The sequence below is a fragment of the Prunus mume genome, linkage group LG4 (assembly GCF_029339155.1).
Source record: "Prunus mume cultivar Tortuosa linkage group LG4, ASM2933915v1, whole genome shotgun sequence".
NCBI classification, from domain to species: domain Eukaryota; kingdom Viridiplantae; phylum Streptophyta; class Magnoliopsida; order Rosales; family Rosaceae; genus Prunus; species Prunus mume.
Window position 1 is genome coordinate 19,427,769 of NC_142701.1, and position 10,065 is coordinate 19,437,833.

The window sequence follows — 10,065 nt, forward strand, 5'->3', positions numbered from 1 at the left end:
TAAACCATGTGGCCTTTTCAGATAAAGCACGCCACCCAAATCCAATCCAGCTGCTTTGGCTGTACAGGGTTTTGTTTTCTAAATCTTATTTTATAGTTTTTTAATAAAGAGGGCAAGTTGGAACTTCAACAGCAAGACGTTGTGGTTGGGTATCCGTACCCGAGTCATTCTATAGTGAAGGCCTTATCTAAGGTTATTAGATGAAATTCTATTTCTTAAACGTTGCATCAAACTAACCAATTTAATCAAACGGTTAAAAATAAAACCTAATCACTATAGAATTCCACATCCATGACCATACCCAACATTTTGGGCCTAGATACTTACATTCAAGACTTTCAAGTTCATGTGGGCTTGAGCTTGCAAAACTATATATAAACTGCATACCGCCTGTGCTTATTATAAATCAATATTTAATCATACAATACAACAATAACATGTCTTAAGCATCCACATAAAGTAGAAAATTACAAATAGCAGCATCTAAGCAAAACACAAATTTCTGTACGTCAATAGGAATGAATAGATATTGAAGACAAGCTCTCTCAGTCCAGCCTTCGTAACAAGTACTCAACTTGAACTTCCTTTGTCATTGGCATGATCCAATCCCCATATAAATCTGCAACCAAGGTTGGTTGTATCTTATAAACCAGGTCGGTTTTCTCTTTTTCCTCTTTGTACAAGGTCACCTCTTGCCCATAAGTTTTGGCCTTCATTTCTACCCTCTTTATGATCACCTCCTCGACCGTTGGATATGTCAACAAAGCCATCACCTTCTCCCTGTTCTGAAAAATCAAACGTCACCAGCATAAGGAAAACTGACTCAGCTCGCGAAACATTCAAAACTGCTTATGACAGTGGCATGCAGAACATGCATTCATGTACATGTACCTGTTCGATAATGGCAGCTTCATAGGACTTTGGATTGGATCGAAACTTACACTCCGCTACAAATTTACCATAGTGGATTCTCTTTGACAGAGCCTGCCATCATCATAGGACACCCCCAGTCAGCATTATGCTACTTAAAAAACTACTTCCGATTAATTACTGAATCTATTAGAGAGGAGCAATACGGGACTACTAAGGTCAAGAGCAAAAATCACATGCATAAAAAAGGTTATTGCGTATTTTGTCTTCCAAATTGAACTAGAAATGTATTGTGATGGGATATATCAGGTAAAATGAATACCTGCAAGCACATTGTATCACAAACAGCAGTTGATCCAAAATTACCATCATCTCCTTCCTTCACCAGTCTTGGAAGAATATCTCTGAAGTACATTTCCCAAACTTTGTGATTTATATTAATTGAATTGGCAATGGGATGTAGTACCTGTTTGCAAGTCAGACGTATGCATAATTATATCTTCAAAATGAAAGGGGTTAAGACTCATACAAAACAAGAGCAAAAACTGGTGCTACCACACAGGAAAGGTTGTACAAATAGGACAGATTCAGAGATTGTGGAGATAAAAAGAAAGACTCCAACTTGCAGGGCTAGATCCTTGTAGTGAATTCTCAGTTAAACAATGACCCACAAGTAATTGTTTCTTTTACTGTTATGCATCAGTGTTAGATTTTTACATTTCAAAATTTCGAGTAGAATCATGTTGTTCTGAATAAATTTTGTACTTCAAATGGATACACATGATTGACTACCATTTTAAATTGATCTAATAATGGTATAGAACAAGTATCTCTAAAATAGTGTCAGGTAAACTGTTTTTGAGTATCTCTAAAATAATGGTATACCCCATGCAAATTTCTGTGACCATGTTGAAAACACCAGCTAAAGAAAGGAAAAAAAAAACCCTGCTGAGCACAACTTTTTCAATCACAATTAACCCATCCAAGTACGTTATTTACAAGAACTATTTCAAATGTGCTTCCTAGTTTGGCCCTTAAGTAAAGATAACCACAAGCTTGGACATAACCAACCTTATTGTTCTTAGTGAATGCATGTTTTATTTTACCTGAGGGTAGTGCAGAGGTGGCAACACTGGTTCAGGTAGGACATCCGGAAAGAATGGGTGCTCATCAGGACTGCTGTATCTACCAACCTAATTGCAACGCAAAGTCAATAAGAAAGCCAGCAATAATACTTTCTTCAATTATTCTTAGTGTTCATATTAAGGTTTAACATACCTGACCATGAAGTTTTTCTGTTTCTTGAAGAATGTATTCTACCAAGGAGCCGTGGAACCCGACCATAGGGAAAGCATTGGAGTCATAAGTAGGCATATTATGACAATATTGAGCTCTCTCTAAAAGGCCAAAAATTATGCTATCCTCCTGCCGGATTAAGGAATGTCTTATACCTTCTAGGGTTAAATTATCAGTTTCATCCACCCTCTTCTTTGTAGCCAATGATCTACATAAATTGGCAGCCTGGCGTTAGAATCGGGCCATAGTAAACTGAAAGCAAGATGCTTTTTAACCCATCCAATAATCAATAATATGCATTTGTATGATGACCAATGGAGTTGAGTGGCTAGGAGCATACTTTTCTATGCAGATGCATCGATAAACATATGCAGCAAGACATGCCAGAAATCATAACAATTTGGCCTAACATAATTATTTGAAGTACTTTGAACTTCAGGACTAAAATAAATAAATAAGCTAAGCTGCCATTCCTAAAATAGAACCGCTCTGACTTCATAGTATCTGTGAATTATTATTGAATCCTAGACTTGCATACAATCATACATTTGAAGAAATCATGTTATGCATTTCATTTGGGAATATATTAAATTATTAGAAAATTTAATCAGCAGTCAATACAGTTTAAATAAATTGGAGTACTGGGCAATCGGCATAATTGCATACATACATGTTATGTGCACAACAAAATAAAGCATGGCCATTTCCAGAAACAGATGAACAGTACAAAAGCAGAAGACTTGAAGAGCAGAATATATAGAGAAGTCTCTTGAAAACAGAATAATCCATAGATCCATAAAGGGCCAACAAACTAAATTGTGAGGACCAAAAATTTTAGAAAAAAGGGTTGCCGTAATTGTACCCAATGGAAGTTGCAGAAGCCTGAACAGATAAAGTTCCTTTCTTTGGTAAGCCTGAATTGAGGCAGGTTAAGCTGTTAGATTCCATTGCTTTCAATGGCAATATGCGATTGATTCTTGAATTAGAAGCACGGGGAACTGAAAGAGTGGCGGGAGAGGAGGCCATTAACAGCTTAGCCTCCATTGAAAACAGAGAGAAAGAACAACACAAAAAAAGGGAGAGATGATGGTTCAGAAAACCAGGCCAAAATCACAAGACAGAAGTAAGAATGAAGGTGTTGGAAATATGATGAGGGAGGGGGTTAGGTGTAGAGGTTGAATTGGTGGGTAGGTTCAATAGGCGCATGCGCCCAACAAAAAGATGACCGATTCTCCTCTGCGCCTAGTGCTTTGAGACTTTTGCCTTTGATTGTTCTCTTAGATGTCACAAGATGCGGGGCACCTGAGCTTGTGTCTCTGATTCCCTGCGGTTGCGTAGATAGACAGAACAAGACAAATAATGTTTCTCACCAACCCAATGGCTTGCACAGTTCTTCCTTTACTTTAAATGCGGAATATTCTAGTGAATTTGAGAATAGCAAGAACTAAGTTCACATGGGGTAGTTTAAGAAAAAGAACAAAACAACAAGGTTCATGGGCTCTCCACTTTCATCCCTAAACTCTTATTGTAAGACCATTCTGAGCTCAACAACTCTTTATACATATAATATTGACTGTTCACTTGGGTGTTCATTCTTTATTGACTCAACATTTGCTTTACTTATGAGTTTAGTAGTGAAACAATCAATTAAGTAGAATATTAGGCAAGGTTACTAGGACTTAGATTATTGTTTGAGTGTTTTCTAGATGGAAATGTGTGGGAATGAACTGACCAATTTTTTGGTCATGAATGGAAGGCAATTTGGCAAGTAAAATATTGAATGAAGTCCGAAAGTAATTAGTCCTTGTAATATAACGCACTAGGACATAACCTAATGGGCCAAAAAAATTTCTTTCAATGATCTCTACTTCAATCCATCAGAAATAGTAAATAGTAATTGACAAAAATATTTATACATATTTTCACATGTCCTTATATAACCAAAATTTATACTACTATAAGTAATATTTGAACATTATTATTTATATATATTTTTTTAAATAACAATATTATGAACTACTCTAATGTATGAAAAGGAGAATTGAACTCGGGTGCAACATGGCATGCACACTGACCTTGACCAACTAGCCAACTGACCTAATCGACATTTGTGAAAAACCAATTTGTTTGGATCAAAGCAAATTTGAGTGAATCTTGAAACTGGGCCGAAGCTCATCCTTCTTTAGCTTTTATTGGGCTGAGAACATAAATTGGGTCAAGCCGCTAAGCAAACTCCTCAAATCTAAAGACAAGCAGAGAGCCGCACGCACCCTGTCACTCTGTCTCATCCTTTCCCACAAACCAGAATAACTGCCATGCCTTCTCCAAACTGAAAAACCCAACCTTTCTTAAATCTCTTCTCTGCCATGCAGATGTGTGTACCAGTTCGATCCCCGTCATGGGTTTCTAGACGAAGACTCTTAGACCAAAAACTCTCAGACCTCCACAGATGCACAAACCTAAGCCACATCAAGCAAGTCCACGCCCAAATTCTCAAAGCCGATCTCCACCAGGACCTACACACAGCGCCCAAGCTCATTGCCGCCTTCTCTCTCTGTCGCCAAATGGCGCTTGCCGTCAACGTTTTCAATCAAGTTGAAGACCCCAATGTCCATTTGTACAATACTCTCATCAGAGCTCACATTCAGAACTCTCAGACCACACAGGCCTTCGCAACTTTCTTTGATATGCAGCTCAATGGGGTTTATCCAGACAACTTTACTTACCCATTTCTCTTGAAAGCGTGTTCGGGCAGACCTTGGTTTCCTGTGGTTCAAATGATTCATACCAGCATCGAGAAATTTGGGTTTTGTTTGGATATCTTTGTGCCCAACTCGCTCATTGACACTTATTCCAAGTGTGGGTTGCTTGGTGTTAGTGAGGCAAAGAAGGTGTTTATGTTGATGGGTGACAGAGACATTGTGTCTTGGAATTCTATGATTGGTGGGCTGGCAAAAACGGGGGACTTGGGTGAAGCTCGCCGCTTGTTCGATGAAATGCCTGACAAAGATGCGGTTAGCTGGAATACGATATTGGATGGGTATGCGAAGGCGGGGCAAATGAATGAAGCCTTTGAACTGTTTGAAAGAATGCCCCAGAGGAATGTTGTGTCTTGGTCGACTCTGGTTTCGGGTTATAGCAAAGCCGGGGATATGGGTATGGCTAGAATGATGTTTGATAAGATGCCCTTCAGGAACTTGGTTCCTTGGACTATTATTATTTCTGGGTATGCTGAAAAAGGGCTTGCAAAGGAGGCGATTATGCTATATGATCAAATGGAGGAAGCTGGATTGAAGCCCGATAATGGGGCAATTATTAGTATCTTGTCTGCTTGTGCAGAGTCTGGTTTGATTGGATTGGGTATGAAAGTTCATGCCTCTATTGAGAGGACTAGATTCAAGTGTAGTACTCCTGTGTCCAATGCGTTGCTTGATATGTATGCAAAGTGTGGTATGTTGGATGAAGCATCTAGAGTCTTTCATGGGATAGCAAAGAAAGATTTGGTATCTTGGAATGCCATGCTCCAAGGGTTAGCCATGCATGGACACGGTGATAAAGCGCTTCAGCTTTTCTCTAGAATGGTAAAAGCTGGGTTTTTGCCAGATAAAGTTACCTTCATTGGTGTCTTATGTGCTTGTACACATGCCGGCTTTGTGGAGGAGGGCCTTCAAGCCTTCCATACTATGGAGAGAGAGTATGGGATTGTACCGGAAATTGAGCATTACGGTTGTATGATTGATCTTTTGGGTCGTGGGGGGTGTCTCAGGGAAGCTTTTAGGCTTGTGCATAGCATGCCAATGGAACCGAATGTTGTTATATGGGGCACCCTTTTGGGGGCATGCCGGATGCATAATGATCCAGAATTGGCACAGGAGGTGCTTGATCACTTGGTTAAGTTAGACCCATCAGATGCAGGAAATTTCTCCATGTTGTCAAATATCTACGCTGCAGCTGGTGATTGGGCAAATGTTGCTAATGTGAGGCTGCAAATGAGAAACACAGGAGTCCAGAAACCTTCAGGGGCCAGTAGCATCGAGGTCGGTGATGAGGTCCATGAATTTACAGTATTTGATAAATTACACCCTAAATCCGGTGAAATATATCAGATGATCGAGAGACTACGTCAGGACTTCAAGCAATCGGATATGTCATCAAGGAGTATTAGCAATGGGATACGTGGATGAACCGCCAGAGATGGTAATTATTTGGTGAGGATCAGCTAACTCAAACTTGGCCAGAAACACTTCTGCAAGCCTCATAATAGAAGAGATTCTAGAGAGAAACTTCTCACCAATGTTCTTACATTATAAAAGTGTATACTTGTTGATAAATAGAAGGGGATCGATTGTATTTTGTTGCTTCAGCGTTTCAGTGTATGCATTTGACTTCTAACAATTGTCGAGGTCATTCATTCTTTATCAGTGAGATAATAAGGTTATTACTGTCTTACTGTCTTGCACTGATCATGCTGGCTGATTTGGTTGTAAGTCGTAACTCAACCTTAAATTTCTTAATGAAACTATTGTTTTCTTAAACAAAGAAAACCCAAACTAACCGTGTTCTTGTAAGTTGTATATTAAATTCACAGATCAAAGTTAGTTTGCTTCAGAGTTTGGGGATCAAAGTGCTCAACAAATAACTGGGTACGAGTATGACACGTCATCCAGAAGAGTTTGGTTTATCTCAGATAGCCATTACCCACAAAGAAGGAGGAGCTCCTCGTCCTTTTGTGCCATGTGTAAAGTCATATCCAATGGCCCATGCTTTGGAAGCTTTAGAAAGTAACATCCAACATGGATTGGGATGGGATAGGACTAACGGGATTGGATCGAACACCACCATGTGGTGCATATTTATTCTTACTCACTGTATATATCAGTGTGATCTGCTCTTTCATTCCTTGCCATCTTTGAAGCTTTGATCTGCCATCAAAACTCAAAAGAAAGAAGCTAAGCTAGAAGAACCCATCATCATGGAAGCTTGTTTCCTTGCCTCAAATTCCTTCACCTCAAATTCCATCAAAACTCCATTTCACTGCAAAAGAGTTGGCATTCCATCATCAATAACATGTAAGTTTTCCTATTCCTTTTATTTCAAGCAGGGAACAATGTCTGCTCTTCGTACATTTGCTAATGGGTTGCTTTCTGTCAAATGATAGGTTGCCGCATGGACTCATCTCCACCGTCCAATGATGACAGCAAACCTTCAATTGATACCGATTGGCGATCATTCAGAGCAAAACTGGTAGCTGCAGAAAAATCATCAAAGTCCAAAAAGCCCACTTCCTCACTTGTGGACCTTGACACTGTGGTTGATCTTCCGCAGCCCATCACTGTTGGTGACAAATGGGCTCACACAATCCATGAGCCTGAAAAGGGCTGCCTACTTCTTGCCACCGAAAAGCTTGACGGGGTCCATATTTTCGAGCGAACAGTCATTTTGGTCTTATCCACTGGGCCTTTGGGCCCATCCGGCATCATACTCAACCGGCCGTCCCTTATGTCGATTAAGGAGACACGATCCACAGCTCTTGATGTTGCGGGCACATTCTCGAATAGGCCGTTATTCTTTGGTGGGCCTTTGGAGGAGGGGCTGTTCTTGGTGAGGCCCAAAGGGGGAGATGATGTGGTTGGGAGGAGTGGCGTTTTTGATGAGGTAATGAAGGGATTGTATTATGGGACAAAGGAAAGTGTGGGTTGTGCAGCTGAAATGGTGAAAAGGAATATGGTTGGGTTTGGGGAGTTTAGGTTCTTTGATGGGTATTGTGGATGGGAGAAAGAGCAATTGAAGGATGAAATAAGAGCTGGGTATTGGATTGTAGCAGCTTGTAGCCCAAGTGTAATTGATTTGAGGAGTGTGGGAAGTGTTGGGCTGTGGGAGAAGGTCCTTGGTCATATGGGCCGTAGGAAGGTTCGGTGAGATCCATCTGTTGTGGCTTTTATATTAGAAGAATATGTAAAATTTGTAAGGCAAATACAATTAGATCCATCTGTCGTGGTTTTTCATTTTCCCCATGTATATGGACTATCGAGTACAATTCGTGTTCTTATTAATATTCTAATGACAGAAACTGTAAGATATCTAATGTGATATAAAAGGCAATATAGATCCCCCGCAACCCTTCATCTCCACCAAAGAATTTGGTGAAAAGCTTTTGTCGTTTACTTGTTTTAGACTGTAGAAGACTGCGGCACCACTTATAGCTGACCGGAATGTATTTGTTTGGTTTGTTACACTTAAAACCATAGATTTTTCTTTGGTAAGTTCTTGTGGGGAATGTTATTCTTGGTTTTCCTAACCTTTTAGACTTAACTTAAGAATCTCTTTGTTTTAAAAAATGTATATTTTACTGAGTCTTTTAGATGTATATGAAAAACATAAGTTATTTTTTTGGAAAAATACGTACGTATATATAATATGTGCATTATACGTTTGATTTTAAAACAAAAACGTGTATTTTACCGAGTCTTTTAGATGTATACAAAAATATTAATCGAGTCTTTTAAAAAATACATACGTACGTATATGATAGAAAATGCTAACTAGGGTTGAATGATTGGTTAGGTGGCCATTCTAGTCCTTGGCATTTGCATTATCTTTTGAGGAAACCTGTGTATGCACATTGTCCATTCTAGGCCCAGGATGTTTTTGTCTAATGGAAGGATAAAAAATGATTTCATCAAGAAAATGCTTAATACGCATGCACTTTGTCATCTGATGGTTATTACTATTTAAGTATAGCCTTAATTATCTTGATTTTTGCATTACTGTTCTTTAAATTTGATTCTCTTCTTCAGGATATGGGACACTTGTACAGCCTTGCATCAACTGCTCGACCTAAAAATAACGCACCTGGTGGAGATGATTTAGGACAATAAGCTTGAAGTTCTTTCCCGGCACCACAAACAACCTTTGACACGTGATTCATGCCCTATTAGTAAATACACTTGTTGAAACCACTATGCTCTCATGTACACTTTGTTTAGCGTATCACTAAATGCTAATGTCCAAAGAGGTTGTTATTTAATATAGGACTAAGCCTTATATATATAGGACTAAGCATACCACTTCACCAAGAGAGTCAATTAGAAATTGATATGATCACTGGTGGACTAGTCCTAAAAGACTCAAAAACTCTTCCTGGGAGGACAGTCTTCATATGTCGATATGCTGCCATGCTCATCCTGAAATCAGTTTTCAAGAAATGGGTTGAAAGGAGACCATACATTGCTATCTAAGGGGCGGAACTATCTACAAGGCTACATTGGGCTAGGTAGCTTTTTGAAGAATATTTTTTTTAAACCAATTATAGGCCTTGTTGTTTTTGAAGAAAAACAAAATTAAACCTATATAGCTCATCAACTTGCCGTTCCCACTTGTGGTTGGGGCTCTTGTTTTGTGGCCTTTTTGGCAGTTTCCCCACTATTTCTATGATGACATCTTTTAAGGGGGAAAAAAAGAAAAAAAGAAAAAAATCTACAACACGTTAATAGGGAAATATTATTTTTCCAAAGTCTGTTTTGTGGTCTTTTTGGTGGTTTCCTCATTTTCTTGCGTTAACCTTTTTTTTGCATTTAATCTGCATTTGTTTTATGCTAAATGTATTGGAAATTAGTTCATAGGGCTATGAACTAGTACGGTTTATGATTTAATGTATACTTTTATTTCTAAAAAAATATGAAAATTGTAAGTTAAAAAATATAACTAGATATTTTATAACCTAGCCATTCAAAAATTCCTAGTTCCATACCCAAGGTAAGAAACATAAGAAGTTCAAGAAAACTAGGCAAAAGTTTTGTAAGAACATGATATCTTTAGAGCATCTCCACCCATGAGGGCAAGGTCTAGGGCAAGGGCAAGCAAGGGCTGCCACTATTCACGTAAATAGTGTCAGCCTTG

The 10,065-nt window shown here is 38.9% G+C and overlaps 3 protein-coding genes across 3 annotated transcripts; 2 read left to right on the top strand and 1 right to left on the bottom strand.

Annotated features, from left to right (window-relative positions):
• Positions 1-369: 369 nt before the first annotated feature.
• Positions 370-3,544, bottom strand: CM1 (chorismate mutase 1). Its single transcript, XM_008232601.2, has 6 exons — positions 3,029-3,544; positions 2,149-2,374; positions 1,977-2,063; positions 1,193-1,336; positions 892-984; positions 370-785 (listed from the first exon to the last, which is right to left on the bottom strand). Exons 1-6 carry the CDS (start codon positions 3,208-3,210, stop codon positions 546-548), a joined length of 972 nt encoding a protein of 323 aa, XP_008230823.1. The 5' UTR covers positions 3,211-3,544; the 3' UTR covers positions 370-545.
• Positions 3,545-4,402: 858 nt separating this feature from the next.
• LOC103330059 (Tetratricopeptide repeat (TPR)-like superfamily protein) lies at positions 4,403-6,612 on the top strand. Its single transcript, XM_008232602.2, has one exon. It carries the CDS (start codon positions 4,533-4,535, stop codon positions 6,348-6,350), a length of 1,818 nt encoding a protein of 605 aa, XP_008230824.2. The 5' UTR covers positions 4,403-4,532; the 3' UTR covers positions 6,351-6,612.
• A 337-nt stretch (positions 6,613-6,949) lies between these two features.
• On the top strand, positions 6,950-8,219 carry LOC103330060 (PPR containing protein (DUF179)). Its single transcript, XM_008232603.2, has 2 exons — positions 6,950-7,235; positions 7,325-8,219. The coding sequence occupies exons 1-2, from the start codon at positions 7,139-7,141 to the stop codon at positions 8,083-8,085; spliced, it is 858 nt and encodes a 285-aa protein (XP_008230825.2). The 5' UTR covers positions 6,950-7,138; the 3' UTR covers positions 8,086-8,219.
• The last annotated feature ends 1,846 nt before the right edge of the window (positions 8,220-10,065 follow it).